The sequence below is a fragment of the Mobula hypostoma genome, chromosome 2 (assembly GCF_963921235.1).
Source record: "Mobula hypostoma chromosome 2, sMobHyp1.1, whole genome shotgun sequence".
NCBI classification, from domain to species: Eukaryota; Metazoa; Chordata; class Chondrichthyes; order Myliobatiformes; family Myliobatidae; genus Mobula; species Mobula hypostoma.
This window is the reverse complement of record NC_086098.1, coordinates 87,980,174-88,000,986: the sequence shown is the minus strand read 5'-3', so window position 1 is coordinate 88,000,986 and position 20,813 is coordinate 87,980,174. Positions and strand designations below refer to the sequence as shown.

Below are 20,813 nucleotides of genomic sequence, written 5' to 3'. Positions count from 1 at the left end.
GCTAAGACAGACACACGCCACCCGAGGTAACGAGACCCTGGAAGCGGTGCGCTTCTCACGAGTGGGTGAGAAGTGCCAGACAACGACAAGGGTGGAAAGGTACGATCAGCGGGAACCCGGTGTGTGTCCGCCCTTGCCTGGGTGCCGGGTTCACTGCAGAGGATCGACCGCATCTGGAGGAGGGGTCACAGTCGGTGACCTCAGGTGACATCACCAAGGACCCGCCCAAATGCTGTTTGTGAGCCATCTCGCTGGTCTGTGAGTGAAGCTGTGCTGAATGATGAGTTGTTCCTATTCTATGTCTCTCTTCCCCACCTTGTCCATCGCCATGACAACGATTACTGCGAACTGAACTACAAACTGGACTGAACTTTGAGTCATTTTGAAATTGGTCATTTAACCCCTAGACAACGATAGAGCTTGATTGATGCTGTTATCTTAATTCTGTGCACATGTGTGGTTATCATTGTTGAATTGTTGCATTTATTATCCTTTCGATTACTGTGTTGCTTGTTTCTTTAATAAAACTTTCTTAGTCCTAGTACTCCAGACTCCAACTGAGTGATCCATTTCTGCTGGTTTGGCAACCCAGTTACGGGGTACGTAACAATACCAAGGGGCTGGAGACTACCTAGACGGTATATGAGGCGTTGCTCCTCCAACCTGATTTTAGCCTCATCATGGCAATAGAGGAGGCCACGTATGGACATATCTGAATGGGAATGGGAAGCAGAGTTGAAGTGGGTGGCTACTGGGAGACCCTGTCTGGTGTGGCGGATGGAGTGGAGGTGCTCGACGAAGTGGTCCCCCAATCTGCGTCAGGTTTCATCGATGTAGAGGAGGCCGCACCGGGAGCACCGGATGCAATAGATGGCCCCAACAGACTCACAAGTGAAGTGTTGCTTCACTTGGAAGGACTATTTGGGGCCCTTCTTAGCACACTCCTTCAGGACCTTGATGTTCACACCATCCGATCCCAAAGCTTTGCTGTGTCTGAGTTTCCCTCGTGCCTTCTCACTTGCTCAGTAGTGAAGGTGAGTCCATGATGACTGGCGAGTTGGTGGAAGGTGGGGGCTGGGGGAGGTGAAGATTGGGATGATAGCAGCTGGTATGTGGAGGTGTGAATAGTAGGTGCAGGTCAAGGAGGGGGTGTAGATAGTGGTAGTCTGTGTTATTCATCCACATGTTGAATTGGAGAGGGAAAGAGAAAGGAGGGGAGGCATTGATGTTGAGGGAGCATTGGGTGACTGAGGGGTGAGCTGAGGGGGCTGTGAACAGAATGATAATTGTCAGACCAATTGAAGAATTGGTTTAACTTCTTAGCCCATTCACAGCTGCATTCTAGGGTTGCTCTGCAGCTAGGCTGATTGAAACCAGTGATGTTCTTCATGCCTCTCTACACCTCCCGTGTGCTACTTTGCCCAAACTTGTTCTCCAGCTCTCTCCTGTATTCCTCTTTAGCCACCTCAGTCTTCTCTGTTAGCTCCCTCTGCACATGTTTCAATTCCTCCCTGTCTCCTGATCTAAAAGCTCTCTTTTTGTGGTTGAGAAGAGCCTCTAGATCACTGGTGACTCATGGCTTGTTGTTAGGGAAGCAGTGAATAGTCCTTGATGGTGTTACTGTGTCAATACAGAAGTTGATGTCGCCAGTGATGCAACCAGTAATGACCTCCCCATATATTTAACAAAGCATATTCCAGTCAGTAACCTCAAAGCAACCCTTCAAGGTTTCAGTGGCCTCTGGAGACCATTTCTTTACTATCTTGGTGGTAGCTAGCTGTTGCTGTACTTTGGGCTTATACATGAGGAGAACCAGGCTGTGCTCTGATCTTCCAAGTGGGGGCAGAGCTGTAGAGTTGTATGCATCTTTAATATTTGCATACAAGAGAGCCAATATTTTATTTTCTCTTGTATGACACTTGACAAACGGATCGAAGGTGGGTAGGGTTGTTGAGAGAGAAACGTGGTTGAAGTTTCCTGATACTGCAATGAACACATTGGGGTGTTGAATCCGGACTCTCATGATGGTAGTGTGTATGATGTCATATGCAGCATTGGGACTGCATTGGGAAAGTGGAATGTAGACAACAAGCAATATGGTGTGGCTTAACTCACACAGTAGATAAAACGGAGGGAAACTCACAGCATGCAGTTCGATGTCCAGACTGCAGATTTGTTCTTTCACAGAAATGTGACTGGGATTCCACAAGCACAGAGAGCCCACCTCCCTTCCTCTTACTGCACTGTATTGTATCGTTGAAAGCCCATTCACAGTAGCGTCGGAATCTGGGATTTGCTCCGGTAACCATGTCTCGGTGAAACATATGCATTCCCGATATTCATTCTATGTGGATATTACAAAAAAATACTTAATGTTGCACGTAGTTTTCAGGCTGCATAAAACTTTCTTGTCAGAGCAACGGTTAGTCTGCTCAGCTGTAAAAAGATTAGAGGGAACGTTGACTAACTTGCACTACAGTTGTCACTGTTTGTGTTCAAATTGTGTTCCTTGTATGATACTGTATATGTTTTTCTTGTGAATGTTGTGTCTGTTAGGCTACGTGCCTGTGATGTTGCTGCAAGTTAAATTTTCATTGAACCTGTGCATACATAGCCCTGTGTCTGTGACAATAAACTGTCTTTATTGTCTGTGGCACGGTAGTGTAGTGATTCACATGATGCTTTACAGTACTAGCAACCCAAGTTCAATTCCCACTGCTGTCTGTGAGATGTTTCCTCCCATACTCCAAAAATGTATGGGTTTTGGTTCGTAAGTTGTAGACACGCCATGTTCAACAATCTACAGAACCTGGGCCTTTGTACCTCCCTCTGCAATTGGATCCTTGGCTTCTTAACCGGAAGACCTCAATATGTGCGGATTGGTGATAATATCTCCTCCTCGCTGACGATCAACACTGGTGCATCTCAGGGGAGCCCCCAGCAAATCCTGTTGATTGTCGATGCAAATGACCCATTTGTTTGTATCAGCAATCAACACGGTCACATGTATGGTGTGACTGGATTGTCACATGCATGTTTCAAGGTACCTGTGGCAAATAAAGTTAATTTATAAAGATTAATCTTTAATACTTAAATTGGACAATGATGTGCAAAGTCTATGCAGACAACACCCAAGGTCAGGATTGAAGCCGGGTTTCTGGCATTGTGAAGAAGTGGCTCTATAACTGTTCTACTCTGCACCCAGTCTCCAGCATCTGCTGTTTCCTTTTATTGACTTCCTCTCAAACTGTGAATATTCCATGTAAGACTAGGAGCAGGAGTGGGATGTACAGTCTCTTGAGACGTTCATAGTTGATTTGATCATGACCTTCTTTGGGCGATAAACTCCCAGCTCAATAGAATGAGCTGCTGTAGCAATATGCTAACAGGAAACGATGATTCTGGAGTTTGACGTGAGAAGAATGCTCATAACATGGTTACTCACTCCATCTCAGGCTAAGCCCTCCCTCCATTGAGCACATTTACAAGGAGTGCTGCCATTAGAAAGCAGTGTCTGTCATCAAAGACCTCCACTGTCCAGGCCAGGCTCTCTTCTCACTTCTAATATCAGGCATGAGGTACCACAACATCATGTTCAGAAACAGTTATTACCCTACAACCATCAGGTTCCTAAACTAGTGTGGATAACTTCACTCACCTCAACCCTAAACTGATTCCACAATCTACACTTTCAAGGACTCTGCAATTCATGCAACATACACCAAAAATGCTGGTGAACGCATCTATAGGAAGAAGTACTCTTCATGTTCTCTGTATTACTTTTTTGTAAAATTTGTCCTCTTTTCCTCATTAGTTGTTTGCCAGTCTTTATTCATGCATGATTTTTCATATATTTTACTGTATTTCATTATTTTACCTGTAAATGGCTGCAAGAAAGTGAATCTTAAAGTTATATAGTGACATATACATACAGTACTTTGACTTATATGTGAATCCAACAATCACTGTGGGGATGATAAGCTTTGAAAATATCTGTTCTGACCTGCTGTGGGTCCCTCTTCCCTGTTCCTGCCCCTATCCCATTCTCTCAGCCTTTTATTCCTTCTCCCTGTCCTTAAGTGTACTCAGAGTAAATTTATGTGTGTGAGGAATTTGTAGACCGTTGGGCACAGTAACGGAATTTGAAAGGAATGGAAGGTGACATCATTTGTTAACGGCCTAAACTGAACATTGGATTGCCTTGGCTGAACTTTCTCGACGTGCTCGAAGGCTGAGCGTGCAGTGGCTTTGGCAGAATGGCTCATTGTGAGTTCTGAAAGCAGATTCTATGCAGGAGCAAAATTATTATCCCGGATGAATTCCAGCTCATTTTTTCCAGTAAGGAAATATCAAAAATATTTATGTTGTCCTGAAGCCAAAGCTGTCAACAGTGCTCCAAAGGCTTTCAAGGCAAGATGTTCGGACGGTTGTAATATTTTTCCAGATGTTGAAACCCCCCTCAGTCCTTTACCATAAGCTGTGTTGGACACATCATATAATTGAAATGCATTTTGAAGCTGTTTGTATTATTCTGTTATTATGCAGCTCTTAGCAACATTGATAATGAGAAGGACCAGTTTTTGAGACATGAAAACTGTCCCATTATCTGACCATGGGTTACCAGCTGAGGTCATTCGTACTGTATTTCTGCCCAACATGTCACATGATCACACACTTCTATTTCTTGTTTTCAAACTTCTATGATCAATATCAGTTTTGATTAGAAAATACTTAGTTATTTATCAAATTATTTCATCACCGGGGAGAAAGCAAGTTAATGGGGTAAATCAGCCATGGTTGAATGACGGAGCAGACTCAATGGGCCGATGGCCTAATTCTGCTCCTATCTCTCTTGGCCTTGTGATCCAATCGCAGTCTGCAAGCCGATTCTGCCACCTGATTTGATCTCTCCTCACTCACCTGAGCCATCATTTCATCTGTATGCTGCCAGTAGGAATTTTAACTATGAAGGTTGCAAATTAGCTGATATTTATATGTGTGATTTAATGTCGATCACAATGCTTTGATTTTAGTAATACATTAATTACTTTCACTTATTCAAAAAAGCTGCATAGGAGAATTAGAAAAAACAATAACAAATGAAAGTTTAAAAACATTTCAGATACTGAAAATCTGAAGTTAAAAAAACCAGAAAATACAGGAAACTCTGCAGGTTGGGCAGCATCTGTAGCAAGAGTTAATAATTTAAGCCAGTATCTGTAGAAAGAGTTAATGATTTAAGCCAAAGACAATTCGGGTGGGCTTCTGACAACAAATATTTCTGAAAATAAAACCCCTCCCCCTCCTGGTTTCACCTGTCACCTTGTGCTTTTCCCTCCCCTTCCACCACTTTTGAAATCTACTCCTCATCTTTTTTTCTCTAGTCCTGCTGAGTTCCTCTGGCATTTTGTGTGTGTTAAACGCAAACTGTTCTTGTTTTGAAAAATATAATGCCTCAGAACATCCTCTGTGGGTTTAAGAAGACTAAATGCTGAAACCCTTTGAATTTGATGGTTTGCTACCTAGCCAAGATCTCAAAAGCCGTGGCTACAGAGATTGTGGATGAATTCATCGTCATCTTTGGAAATGAGCTACCTTTCAGGAAAAAACGTCAGTGTAATACCCCATTCAAGCGCTTAGGGGGACAGAAGACAGGAACTGGAGTCTATTATTAGCCTAATATTATTGGACAAAATGCTGGAATATATTAATGGATTAACAACAGAGCATTCAGAAAAATCATTGTACACTTTGGCATAGTCAATACATTTGTTGAAAGGGAAATCCTACTTGACAAGTGGAAGGATGGATAAGGGTGATAGGTAGATGTAAAATATTTGGACTTCCATTATCCATTTAATAATATGTCATATAAAAGTTCATTGCAGGAGATGTTGTTGGTCATATGTTAGCTTAATGAAGTTTTGGCTATCAAACGGAAACAGCATTAGGATAAATGGGTAATTTTTAGATTTTGTTTTTATTTGGAGGTACAGGCCCTTCTGGCCCAATAAGCTGCTGCCTCCCAATTACTTCCATGTGACCAATCAACCTACTAACACATATGTATTTGGAAAGTGGGAGGAACCCAGAGCACCCAGAGGAAGTCCAGATGGTCACGAGGAGAACGTACAAATTCCTTATAGCCAGAGTTGTGAATTGAACCTGGGTCACTGGCACTGTAATAGCGGCACGCTAACTGCTACACTACCATGCAGCAGCCCTTGGTTGTCATAGGGAATAGTGTTGCGACCTCAACTACTGTACTTACATGGATTCTCTCCAGCTGATGTAGACTATATTATAGCTAATTTTCCCAATAAGACAAAGGTAAGTAGGCAAGCAAGTTGTGTGGCAGAAGTGAAGAGTGTGGACACAATTTAGCTGATGGTTGTATGATGTCGGGAATTACTAGGTTACCCTTACCTTGATAGGAAGATTGGACAAAGTTTAAATGAAGAGAGATACAGAACACTACTGCACGGAGGGACCAGGTGTCCATGGACATAAAACACAAAAATCACGCAGACAAAGCAAGTCATTAAGAACTCAAATTGAATATTAGTTGTCATTATAAAAGCAGTGAAGTCTTGATGCAACTTTACTGCACTTTTTAAGACACCATATGGTGTACTGCAAGTAATTTAGGTCTTCTTATTTATATATGCCTGCATTGGAGCCAGCTTCTGAAAGGTTTCATGAGGTTCATTCCTGGGTTGGAGGGATTGTCATACTGGGAAAGTTTGATTAAGCTGTACTATTAGAATATTGGAGTTCAGAAGAATGGGAAGTGATGTTATTGCCACATATAAAGTCATGAGAGGGTTGGCAGTGTAGAAGCATGTTTCCCCTTGTGCCGGTATCCAGAAATTATGGCCATAGAGTTCACCGTGACTCTTGTACTCAAGCTATGGACTGGGACTTGAACCCACATCCTTGTGATTTGGAGCGAGGGTGTAATTATCTGAGTCATGGCCAATGCCAGTGATGTAACCAAAAAGAGTTTGTTAGATCTTCTGAACTGCTAGGAGGTGAAAACTGCAAGTTTGGAAATTGCTAAAAGAAAATCAAATGAAGTGATGTAAGAAGCCAAATGATTCAAATATATGAAATGTTGCCAACCTTGTAATGGTTATTTTTATGTAGGATTTTTAAACAACCTTTGACCTGCACACAACTGCCCACAGTCAGCCATTCCATGATTAAGCTCCACAAGGACACTAAAGAGGTTGTTATATGATTGTACACTGCTAGTTAGTAAAGCTTTCTCACACCTTCAATCTCTTTATACCGAGTAAACAAAGCTGTTTGATGAAGATGTTCAGAGAAGGAATTATTTTTCCCTCTGGCTTTCCTATGTTTTATTTTCCTTCAGCATTCCCATCAATACCCCTATTCCTCGGACAACCCACCTGTAACGAATCAGAGGACCAGTCTCCATTGGTATTTACCGTGAGAGAGGTTCTGTGGCTCACTTGTACAATCTAGTTACAGAATGGTTTTCACAGCGGGAGGAAGAATAGGCCATTGTGCCGGTTCTTTCATTCAATAAGTCAAGACATTAAAGACACTTTCTTGCACTAATCCCATGTCCCTTTGCTACTTTAAGATTTTAAAATCTATTGATCTTTGCTTTGAATATCCTGAGTGATGTAGGCCAATCTGCCCATTCGGGTAAGGAATCATAGAGATTCAAAACACTCCAGCTGAAGAAATTTCTTTGCATCTCAGTCCTGGATGATCAGCCACTTATTTTGAGACTTTGACTCATGCTTCCAGAGACCTCTGAGAAAGTTCCTGTGTATTTCTTTGAGACCTGATTCAATTAACTCCAGAGAGTACAGACCCACTCTGGTTAATCTCCTTCCCTGCCCCAGGAATCCACCCGGTGAGCTGCTGTTGCACCCCTGCTGTGGCAGGTATGTCCAGGATGACTTAGACACTCTTTTACAGCAACCATGCAACTTTATTCATTTTGCCTTGAGGAATGGTACATAGGTTTGCTCAAGTTCAACGTTCACCAACATTTTTTTTGCTGTTTTCATTTTCCACTTGGGCCATTTAAGGGTTCAAATTAAGTCCGTGAAAAATTCATTTATTTTGGCTTCATACCAATTTTTTTTTCCTAGTTGGAAGTCCACAAGGTCAATGAAAAACTAAAGGCATTGCATTGAACTTAAGATGTTTATGGAGGTTTGCATCTGCTTCGTTTGTGTTGTTTATAGTTATGGTTTTATCACTAAACTGCTGTATCTCTTACTTACTCGACTCTTGCCCTCTTTTTAGACCATCACATAATAAGACATAGGAAAAGAATTAGGCATTCGGCCTGTTGGGTCTGCGCCACCATTCCATCATGGCTGATTTATTATCCTTCTGATCAGCACCATTCTTCTGCCTCCCCCTAACCTTTGACGCCCTTACTAATCAAGAACCATATAACCTCCACTTTAAATATACCTATTGACACCACAGCTGTCTGTGGCAATGAATTCTACAGGTCCATCACTCTCTAGCTAAAGAAATTCCTCCTCATCTCTGTTGTAAATGGATGTCCCCCCATTCTGAGGTTATGTCCATTAGCCCTACACTCCCCCACTATAGGAAATATCCTCTCCACATCTACTGTATCTAGACCTTTCAATATTTGATGGGTTTCAATGAGATCCCCACCCCCCATTCTTCAGTAACTACAGGCCCAGAGCCGTCAAATTAACCTTTAGGGAATCCTGCACAAGGGTTCCCAAGTCCTTTGCACATCTGAGTTTTGAATTTTCTCCCAGTTTAGAAATAGTATACATGTTTATTCCTTCTACCAAAGTTCATGATCATACAGTCTGTACACTATATTCCACCTGCCACTTCTTTGCCTATTCTCCCAATCTATTTTAAGTCCATCTGCAGACTCCCTGCTTCCTCACACTACCTGCCCCTCCAACTATTTCTGTATCATCTGCAAACTTGGCTACAAAGCCATCAATTCAGTCATCCAAATCTTTGTCATATAACATGAAAGGAAGCGGTCCCAACACTAGCCCCAGGCAAACACTGCTAATCACCAGCAGTCAACCTGAAAATTCCCCTTTTATTCCCACTCTTCGCTTCCTGCCAGGCAGCTAATCTTCTATCCATGCTAGTTTCTTTCCTGTAATACCTTGGGCTCTTATCTTGTTAAGCAGCTTCATGTGCAGCACCATGTCAAAAGCCTTTTGAAAATCCAAGTAAACAACATCCACTGACTCTCCTTTGTCTTTCCTGCCTGTTATTTCCTCAAACAATTGGAACAGATTAGTCAGGAAAGATTTTCCTTTAAGGAAACCCTGCTGACTTCGGCCTATTTTATCATGTACCTCCAAGTACCTTAAAACCTCATCCTTAATAATGGACTTCACCCTCTTCCTAACCACTGATGTCAGGCTAACTGGCCTATAATCTCCTTTCTTCTACCTCCCTCCCTTTTTAAAGAGTGGAGTGACATTTGCAATTCCCAGTCCTTCAGAACCATTCCAGAATCTAGTGATTCTTGAAACATCATACTTGCACAATCTATTCAGCTACCTCTTTCAGAACTCTGGGTTGTAGTCTATCTGGTTCAGGTAACTTATCTACCTTCAGACTTTTCAACTTCCCAAGCACCTTCTCCTTCATAACAGCAATGACACTCACATCTGCCCTCTGATCATCTTGAATTTCTAGCATATTGCTGGTGTCTTCCATGCAAAATACTTAATAAGTTTATCCGCCATTTCTTCGTTCCCCATTACTGCTTCTCCAGCATAATTTTCCAGTGGTCCAATATCCACTCGCGTCTCTTTTTTACTCTTAATATGTCTGAAAAAAACTTCTGTTACCCTCTTTCATGTTATTGCCTAAATTACCTTCATATTTCATACTTTCTCACCTTATGGCTCTTTCAGTTGCCTTTGGTTGGTTTTTAAAAGCTTTCCAATCCTCTGACTTCCTATTAATTTTTGTCATGTTAAATGCCATCTCTTCTCCTTTTATGTTGTCCTTAACAGTCTCATTTCCCTTTATCCTCTCTTTAGAATACTCCATCCTTGGGATGTATCTCTCCTGCACCTTTCAAATTGGTCCCAGAAACTCCAGCCACTGCTTTTCTGCCAGCACCTTTACTAGTGTCACCTTCCAATCAACTTTGCCCAGCTCCTCTATCATGTCCCTGTAATTCCCTTTACTCCACTGTAATACTAATACATCTAACTTTAGCTTCTCCCTCTCAAATTGCAGGGGGAATTTTATCATATTATCTTTCTCACCTCCCCTAAGGGTTCCTTTACCTTAAGCTCCCTAATTAAATCTGGTTCATTACACGACACCTAATCCAGAATTGCCTTTTCCCTTGTGGGCCCAACCATAAGCTGCTTAAAAAGCCATCTTGAATGCATTCTACAAATTCCCTCTCTCATTCCATCAGTTGATTTCTAAAACTGCAAATGATCCAAAATAAAGTACATGATCATTAGCTCAGAATGGGACTTGATGGAAAGAGCTTCTTGTCATGTTTGTTAACTGGTGCAGAAGTTCAACATGTACATAAGATTCCTGCACTTATTTTTGACAAGACTTAGGTAAATTGCTATGGAAATTCTGTTGCTTTCTGTACACCAGTTCAGATGGTTGGATAATGGCTAATCTGAATCATAAGATCATAAGATATAGGAGCAGAAGTAGGCCATTCGGCCCATCGAGCCTGCTCCGCCATTCAATCATGGGCTGATCTAATTCTTCTAGTCATCCCCACTCCCCTGCCTTCTCCCCATACCTTTTGATGCCCTGACTAATCAAGAACCTATCTATCTCTGCCTTAAATGCATTCAATGACTTGGCCTCCACAGCTGCTCGTGGCAACAAATTCCACAGATTTACCCCCCTCTGACTAAAATAATTTCTCTGTGTCTCAGTTCTAAATGGATGTCCTTCAATCCTGAAGTTGTGCCCTCTTGTCCTAGAATCCCCTACCATGGGAAATAACTTTGCCATATCTAATCTGTTCAGGCCTTTTAACATTCAGAGTGTTAATCTTAAGAGTGTTGACTGTTTTGGGTTGTGTGTCCTGTACGAGGTAGTTGAAAGTTTTTGATGGATTCTTAGAACAGCTTGTACTGGAGCCTACCAGAGAGAAGGCAATTCTAGATTTAGTGTTGTGCAATGAACCAGATTTGATCAGGGACCTCGAGGTAAAAGAGCCATTAGGAGGTAGTGACCATAATATGATAAGTTTTAATCTACAAATTGAGAGGGAGAAGGGAAAATCAGAAGTGTCTGTATTGCAGTTGAACAAAGGGAACTATGGAGCTATGAGGGAGGAGCTGGCCAAAGTTCAATGGAACAATACCCTAGCAGGGATGACAGTGGAACAACAATGGCAGGTATTTCTGGGAATAATGCAGAAGGTGCAGGATCAGTTCATTCCAAAGAGGAAGAAAGATCCTAAGGGGAGTAAGAGGAGGCTGTGGCTGACAAGGGAAGTAAAGGACAGTATAAAGATAAAAGAGAAGAAGTATAACACAGCAAAGATGAGTGAGAAGCCGGAGGATTGGAAAACTTTTAAAGAGCACCAGAAGATAACTAAAAAGGTAATATGCGGAGAAAAAATGAGGTACGAAGGTAAGCTAGCCAAGAATGTAAAGGAGGATAGTAAAAGCTTCTTTAGGAAAAGGAAAAAAAATAGTTAAGACCAAAATTGGGCCCTTGAAGACAGAAAAGGGTGAATTTATTATGGGGAACAAGGAAATGGCAGTCGAGTTGAACAGGTACTTTGGATCTGTCTTCACTAGGGAAGTCACAAACAATCTCCCAGATGTAATAGTGGCCAAAGGACCTAGGGTAATGGATGAACTGAAGGAAATTTATATTAGGCAGGAAATGGTGTTGGATAGACTGTTGGGTCTGAAGGCTGATAAGTCCCCAGGACCCGATGGTCTGCATCCCAGGGTGCTTAAGGAGGTGGCTTTAGAAATCGTGGACGCATTGGTAATCATTTTCCAATGTTTTATAGATTCAGGATCAGTTCCTGTGGATTGGAGGGTGGCTAATGTTGTCCCTCTCTTCAAGATGGGGTTTTTGATACCAGAAGCACAAATGATTGTTTAACTTACAAATTTGTTTTTCAGATCTCTGACATCCATGTTACGGGAGAGTCTGAGGATATGTCAGCAAAGGAGAAACTTTTACTGTGGTCACAGCAAGCGGCAGAAGGCCACACTGGAATCCGGTGTGAGAACTTCACTTCGTGTTGGAGGGATGGCAGACTATTCAATGCGATCATTCATAGATACAGGTACAGCTTTCACAAGTCAGCATGATATAACTTGCCATGAACTCATGGCTTCTCTGTCCTTGGGTGGAGTTTCATATAAAATAGGTTGTGAAACCAGAACTAGGAGACATCGTTTTATGGTGTGTGGAAATAGATTTAAGATGAAGATGAGGAGAAACTGTTTTTTCCCAGAGAGCAATGCTTCTGTGGAATTCTTTGCCCACGGAAGAAGTAGAGGCCAACTCATTGAATCTATTTAAGACAGAGTTTTGTAGATTTTTGTATAGCAGATGAATTAACAGTTATGGGGAAAAGGCAGGTAGGTTGAGCTGAGTCCAAGGCCAGATGAGCCAGGGTCTTATTGAATGGTGGAGCAGGGTTGTTGGGCAAGATGCTCTAGCTCATGTTTCTTATGTTCTTAGGTTCATGAGTAGACTGGAAAATGTGGAGGTTTTTCTTAAAGCAGAAAGATTTGAGATGTGATTTGGTAGTGGGTTTCAAACTCAACAGAGTTTAGGGAGAAGAAAGACAAAGATAGAACTCAAGTAACACAAACAAAATGCCGGAGGAACTCAGCAAGTCAGGAAGCATCTATGGAAATGAATAAGCAGCCGACTTTTCGGGCCGAGACCCTTCTTCAGAACTAGGAATGAAGGGGAAAGGTCAAGCATCACCTAATTCTGACAGGACTCTACAATTGATGTCAGGTGTGTGCTGGCTATCAAAACAATAGTTAGTCCTCTGGCTGGGGCTGTTTTAGGCTGGGCCACCCTTTCATAAATACTGGGGCCATAACTGAACTACTTTTCCCTGTACTAAGTGATCAATTTTAGCTTCCTGTCAATTAATGCTTATAAAATGCACCAAAGACTGGTGGAGCTGTTGATAGAGTGGAAAGGCATCTCATGCTACGTGGTGATATCGATGTGTTGGTGAAATGGCTGGATAGATGGCACATTGTATTTAATCTAGATAGATGTGAGGTAGTGCAATTGGAAGTATGGAGTATTGAGGAACAGAGGGACTTTTTGGTACAAGTCCAGAGATGCTTGAAGGTGGCAGCACATGTAGATAAGATGGTGAAGAAAGCATACTGGCCTTCACTAGTCAGGGCATAGCATTGGTCAAACGTCAGCTGGAGTACTAGTACAGCTCTGATCTCCGTGCCATTGGAAGGATGTGGTAGCACTGAAGAGGGTGCAGAAGAGATTCGCCAAGATGTTGCCTGGGATGGAGTGTTTCAGTTCTGAAGAGAGGCCAGAGCAGCCTGGACTATTTTCCCTGATGGGAGAGGGAGGCTAAGAGGAGACATGATTGAGGTATACTTCCCTTTCAAACAAAGATTAAAATTAATTTTGTTTTCTTTGGAGACCTCTGCTATGTTCTGTGTTTTGCAACCATTAATGAGACAGATTGCCATAAACTGTTCTCCACCAATCAGTAAAGAAAGAATAATTGAAAATGTCATTATTGTGGTTGATTAACATGCTATTCTTATGACTTGTTAACGAGATTGGGCTGGAATAATTGTTCATCTTGGGTGGGTGCTGGGGCTGGAAGTTTTGATGTATTTTACAAATGCAAAGTAGTCACCAACCATCTCTGCAGTTAAAGTATTGCATAATTAAAGTGACATTACTGAAGATGATATGGTTGACATGATTATACATTCAGCAGAAGGAGCTGTTGACCCTGCAGTCATTTGTTTCCAACCTCCCATTCCAATTCTGATTTGAAATTCAGAATTCCACACAGCAAAATGGATTGATCAAGCCTATTATATAAAGCTATCCGTTCAAATGCCAGTTGTATCTTTTCACAGTAGCACACACCAACCACTGAAGGAACTTAGCTGGTCAGGCAACATCTCTCTCTGAGGCCCTCCATTGGTCTGCGTTGGCCATGGATGTTATGTGCCAGCTGTCTACTGATATGCAAACAGGCCAGGGCAGTATAATATGGAGAGCAAGCTGTTTCCCATGCAGCATGCTTCCCCTGTCCATGCAGCTGATGAATCCAAAGGAACGGTGAAGTCTGATACTGTTTGGCATCAGTGGTGTCACAGAAGTTGCCAGCTTGTCATTGAACTCAAAGTAGGACTGCCTTAGGGATGCCAGCTCTGGATTTTTCCTCAAGATTTACTCCCGAAGCCTTCCCCATGAGTGGGTATACCCACAGGGCAGTGCATCATTGAGCCGCTGACCATGACTGATGAGCACCATCTGCCCAAAGTGACTGGTTTTAAGGTACCAGTAACCCGCCTTTCCCCCTTCTGCTGTCAGTAGAAAAAGTTCTGCTGGATTTAGTAGACAAGGCAAACGTGAAGGCCAGGAGATGGTTGTTTGAGGCTAACGACATTGGAGCATTTAATAGGTAGTGGGAACTTATCCCCACTACCACCCCCAGCTATGACTACCTTAAGGAACCAGGCGGTATCTGTGGACAGGAATAAACAGTTGATGTTTCAGGCTGAGATCTTTCAACAGGACTGGAAAGGAAAGAGGAAGAAATCAGAATAAGAAGGTTAGGGGACAGAAAAGAGTAGCAGCTGGTTTGTGATAGGTGAAAGCGGGTGTAGGTAAATATGGGTTTTAAGAGTAAGACATGCAAGGAAGAGGACCAGGGTTCAATTTCAGTTTTTATTGCCCTGTTTCCCTCCAAAGGAAAGTTGCCCAGGTTTCTCCATTGACACTCTTTTACTTTGACTTGTATTCCCTCACCAATAAATAAAGTGTATTTGTGTTACTCACCAGCCTTTGCAGATTCCTAGTTAAATTACCATTGGTGTGGACACTGAAAGGAAAATACTGAAGCATACTCTTCAATGAAGTGTAATTGGCCAACACAATGAAAAAATTTTGTGACAGATGTTTTAAACGTCTAGGCGGAGGCTGGTTACATTTGATTGCTTTGTTGCTTTATACCTGTACCTGTCAATGCATGATCTGACGGAACAGGCAGATATTTATTTGGGTTGTGCTGGATTGCTTCAGTGCTTGTTGAGGCAGATTTAAAACTAAGCAAGGAGCGATGTATTATTCAGAATATAAAATCCTTTTATGCAACCCTTTTCACCGCACATGTAGTTGACAATAATGTGGACATATTGTAGTGTTGTGCTGTTTGGAGGACCTCTTTTGCCACCTTATTAATCCAAGCTGGTTGGCAAAATGGCATCGATTCTGGATTGCTTGTTTATTGTTGAGGCTTTACTTTGTCTTTTCATATGTTATGTACAGTTAGGGAAGGAAATAATAAAGGTTTCTGTGCTGTGGTGTCCTATGACTCTCTGACACTAATATTCATTCATCAGCTCTTCCAAATGCACGGCCTCTTTCATGAAGGAGTGGCAGCACAGAGGGACTCCTTTGGCTAGGAATATAAACTGAGGTTTAGCATGAAGGGACGTAGAACAATCCTACAATAGTGGGAGTTCTATCCAGCAAAGAAAGTTCTCAAACAAAGTAATTGAAACAACAATGAAGTCATTCATTTTGACACTGTTTCCCACATCATCAAAGTGAGTACACATCAGAAGTAACTCACTGACTTTAAAGAACTTTTGGACATCAACACTCATGAATACTCAGTGGCCACTATATTTAGGTACAGAAGTGGAGCCCATCCACTTCAACGTTCGACATGTTGTGCGTTTGGAGATGCTTTTCTGCACACCGCTGTGGTAACATGTGGTTGTTTGTGTTACTGTTGCCTTCCTTCAGCTTGAACCAATCTGGCCGTTCTCCTCTTACCTCTCTCATTAAAAAGGCGTTTTCATCCACAGAACTGCCGCTCACTGGATTGTTTTTGTTTCTCGTACTATTCTCTGTAAACTATGGAGACTATTGTGTGTGAAAATCCCAGGAGGTCAGCAGTTTCTGAGATACTCAAACCACCCTGTCTGGTACTAACAATCATTCCATGGTCAAAGTCACATAGATCACACTTCTTCCCCATTCTGATGTTTGGTCTGAACAACAACTGAACCTCTTGACCATGTCTGCATGCCTTGATGTATTGAGTTGTCGCCACATGATTGGTTGATTAGACGTTTGCATTAATGAACAGGTGTACAGGTGTACCTAACAAAGTGTATGTTCCACATCACTGATTTTAGAGAGGGTTTTGTTGTGGAATTTACAGGGCAATTATACTTCACAAGTACTTCATTTCCTGTAAAATGTCTAAAGATCCCTTTTCTCTCTCCCCCCACCCTCAAGCTCCTCTCTCCCCCTCAACTCCTTCTCTCTCCCTTCATCTTCTCCTCTCTCCCCCAACTCCTTCACACCTTCACTCATCCCCTGCTCCTCTTCATTACCCTCACATAACACTATTAAGACAATAAGACCATAAGATATAGGAGTAGAATTAGGCCACTTGACCCATCGAGTCTGCTCTGCTATATCATTAATGGCTGATTGAATTTTCCTCTCGGCCCTGATCTTCAGCCTTCTCCCTGTATTCCTTCGTTCCAATCAAGAATGTATCAACCTCTGCCTTAAATGTACATGAAGATATGGCCACCACAGTTGCCTGTGGCAAAGGATTCCACGGATTCACTCCTCTCCGGCTAAAGAAATTCCTCCTCATATTTGTTCTAAAAGGATGTCCCTCTACTCTCAGGCTGTATCCTCTGGTCTTAGACTCTCCCAGCATAGGATACATCCTCTCCACATCCACTCTATCAAGACCTTTCACCATTTGATAGGTTTTAATTAGAGCACCCCTCATTCCAGTCAGCACAGGCCCAGAGCCATCAAACACTGTTCATATGCCAAGCCATTCAATCCTGGAATCATTTTCGTGAACCTCCTTTGAATCCTCTCCAGTTTCAGTACATCCTTTCTAAGATAAGGGATCCAGCACTGCTCACTGTACTCCATGTGAGGCCTCACTAGTGCTTTATAACTCTCAACGTTACATCCTTGCTTTTATATTCTAGTCCTCTTGAAATGAATGCCAACATTGCATTTGCCTTCCTCACCACAGACACAACCTGCAAATCAACCTTTGGGGAATCTTGCACAAGTACCCCCAAGGCCCTTTGCATCTCAAGTTTTTGTATTTTCACTCCATTAAGAAAATAGTCAACCCTTTCACTTATTCTACCAAAGTGCAGGACCATACACTTCCGAAAACTGTATTCCATCTGTCATTTCTTTGCCCATTCTCCAAATCAGTCTTAAGTCTTTCTGTAGCCTCTCCACTTCCTCAAAACTACATGCCCTTCCACCTGTCTTTATATCATCTGCAAACTCAAATCATTGGCATATAACGTAAAAAGAACTGATCCCAACACAGACCCCTGTGGAACACCACTTGTCACTGGCAACCAGTCAGAAAAGGCTTCCTTTATTTCCATTCTTTGCCTCCAACCAATCAGCCACTGCTTTATCCATGCTAGAATCTTTCCTGAACTACCATTGACTAGTAACTTGCTAAGCAGCCATGTGTGGCACCTTGTCAAAGGCCTTCTGAAAATCCAAGTACACACATCAACATCAACTGATTCTCCTTTGTTTACCCTGCTTATTATTTCTTCAAAGAATTCCAACGGATTTGTCAGGCAAAATTTTCCCTTGAGGAAACCATGTTGAGTATGGCCTATTTTATCATGTGGCTCTAAGTACCCTGAAACCTCATCCTTAATAATTGACTTCAATATTTTCCCAACCACTGAGGTCAGACTAACTGGTCTGTAGTTTCCTTTCTTCTGCCTCTCACACTTCTTGAAGAGTGGAGTGACATTTGCAATTTTCCAGTCTTCCAGAACCATTCCAGAATCTAGTAATTCTTGAAAGATCATTACTAATTCCTCCACGATCTCTTCAGCCACTTCTTTCATAACAGTGGGGTGTACATTATCCGGTCCAGGTGACTTATCTACTTTCAGACCTTTCAGTTTCCCCAAGAACCTTCTCTCTAGTTATGGTAACTTTACACACTCCATGACCCTGGACACCTGAATTTCCATCATTCTGCTGGTGTCTTCCAACGTGAAGACTGATGTAAAGTACTTATTCAGTTCATCCGCCATTGCCTTGTTCCCCCATTACTACATCTCCAGTATTGTTTTCCAGTGGTCCGATATCCATCCTCGTCTCTCTTTTACACTTTATGTATCTGAAGAAACTTTTGGTATCCTCTTTAATATTATTGCCTAACTTAGTTTCATATTCTACCTTTACTTTAATGTTGGGCATGTGGCCAAGTGGTTAAGGCGTTTGTCTAGTTACCTCAAGGCCACTAGTTCGAGCCTCAGCTGTGGCAGTGTGTTTGTGCCCTTGAGCAAGGCACTTAATCACACATTGCTCTAGTCTGTGCGAGGAGTGGCGCCCCACACAGCCTTCCAATCTACACCATGTAAGGCATGAAAATGCCCGACGCAGGCGTCTCCTGGTCTGAGTCAACGTTCCTTCCCTCCCTCCCCTCCCCACCTTAATGACCTCTTTAGTTGCCTTCTATTGGTTTTTAAAAGCTTCCCAATCCTCTAACTTCCCACTCATTTTTGCTCTATTATATACACTCTCTTTGGCTTTTATGTTGGCTTGACTTCTCTTGTTAGCCATGGTTGTGTTAGCTTCCCTTTAGAATAGTTCTTCCTCTTTGGGATGTACATATCCTGTGCCTTGCGAATTGCTTTCAAAAATTCCAGCCATTGCTGCTCTGCTGTCATCCCTGCAAGTGTTGTTTTCCAATCATTTCAGGCCAACTTCTCACTCTCTCGCCTTTCTTGCTATTTTCGCCTTTTGGTTAACGATGTCTGCATTAAATGATCCTCTTTATTTCTGCCTTCCACCTGATTAACGGCTTTGCAGTCTTTCAGTGACAATAATTAAATAGGCTGTGACATAATAAAAATGTAGACTGTTAGCAAGTGTACCGTGTAAATTGCATCTGGACTCAATCGAGAATAACCCTTCATGTGAATTTGAAAAATGCATTTAATTAGATGAATCTGTGTAATCAATTCTGGAAAATTTTCAGAATCTTTTTACTTTCCAGAATTTGAGTCATCCTGATGCTTTCCAGAATATCACCTGAATGTTTCTGAAGTTTTTATTTGGATTCTGGACTTGCCTTTCTGATAGGGTTGTTAACAAGGTGTATCATGCATTGGCCTTCATTAGTCAGGGCACTGAGTTCAAGAGCCGTGAGGTAATAATTGCAGCTCTATAAAACCCTGGTTCGTCCACACTTGGAATGTTGTGCTTAGTTCCTTTCACCCCATTATAGAATGGATGTAGAAGCTTTAGAGAGACTGCAGAGGAGATTTACCAGGATGCTGCTTGGATTAGAGAGCATAAGACTATAAAATCAAAGGACATAGGAGCAAAATTAGGGCATTTGGCCCATTGAGTCTGCCCTGTCATTCATGGCTGATCCTTTTCTCCCCCTCTCAGCCCCACTCCCTAAACCTTTAATGCCGTGGCCAATCAAGAACCTATCAATCTCCACCTTAAGCACATCCAATGACCTGGCCTCCAGGGCTGCCCGTGGTAACAAATTCCACATATTCACCACCCTCTGGCTAAAGAAATCTCTCTGCCTCTGTGTTTTAAATGGATGCCCCTCTATGCTGAGGCTGTGCCCTTTTGTCCAAGACACCGCCATCATGGGAAACATCCTTTCCACATCGACTCTTTCAATATTTGAAAGGTTTCAATGAAATCGCTCCCCCTTCTAAGTTCCAGCAAGTACAGGCTCAGAGCCAGCAAACGTTCCTCATAAGATAACCCTTTCATTCCCAGAAACTTCCTTGTGAACCTCCTCTGAACCCTCTCCAATGTCAGCATATCCTTTCTTAGGTAAGGAGCCCAAAACTGTTCATAATACTCAAGGTGAGGCCTCTCCAGTGTTTATAAAGCCTCAGCATCATATACCTGCTCTTGCATTCTAGACCTCCTGAAACGAATACTAACATTGCCTTTGCCTTCCTCACTACTAACTCAAGCTGCAAGCTATCCTGTATGGTGTTCTGGACAAGGGCTTCCAAGTCCCTTCACATCCTAGATTTTTGGACTTTCTCTCCATTTAGAAAATAGTCTGCACACTTATTTCTTTTACCAAAGTGCATGACCATGCATTTTCTAACATTGTATTTCATTTGCCACATTCTTGCCCATTCTCCAAATCAGTCTAAGCCCTCTGCAGCCTTCCTGTTTCCTCAACACTACCTGCTTCTCTACGAATCTTTGTATCAACTGCAAACTTGGAAACAAAGCATATATTCTATTATCTAAATCATTGCTATACAGCGTAAAAAAAACAGTCCCTACAGCAACCCTTGTGGAACGCCACTAGTCACTGGCAGTCAACCAGAAAAGGATCTTTTTAATCCCACTCGCTGCCTCCTACCAATCAACCAATGCTCTAACCATCCTAGTAACTTTCCTGTAATACCATGGGCTGTTAACTTGGTAAGCAGCCTCATGTGTAGCACCTTGACAAAGGCCTTCTGAAAATCCAAATTTACAACATCCACTGCATCCCATTTATCTATCCTACATGTAATCTTCTCAAAGAATTCCAG

The 20,813-nt window shown here is 42.2% G+C and overlaps 1 protein-coding gene across 13 annotated transcripts in view; it reads left to right on the top strand.

The window, feature by feature from the left end:
• dst (dystonin) overlaps window positions 1–20,813 on the top strand; it is a 637,976-nt gene that overhangs the window by 256,953 nt on the left and 360,210 nt on the right. For all 13 annotated transcript variants that reach the window (XM_063040140.1, XM_063040054.1, XM_063040111.1 and 10 more), the window contains one exon: window positions 12,135–12,301. In XM_063040140.1, coding sequence (XP_062896210.1) covers window positions 12,135–12,301 — 167 coding nt within the window. The remainder of the gene's footprint in view (window positions 1–12,134; window positions 12,302–20,813) is intronic.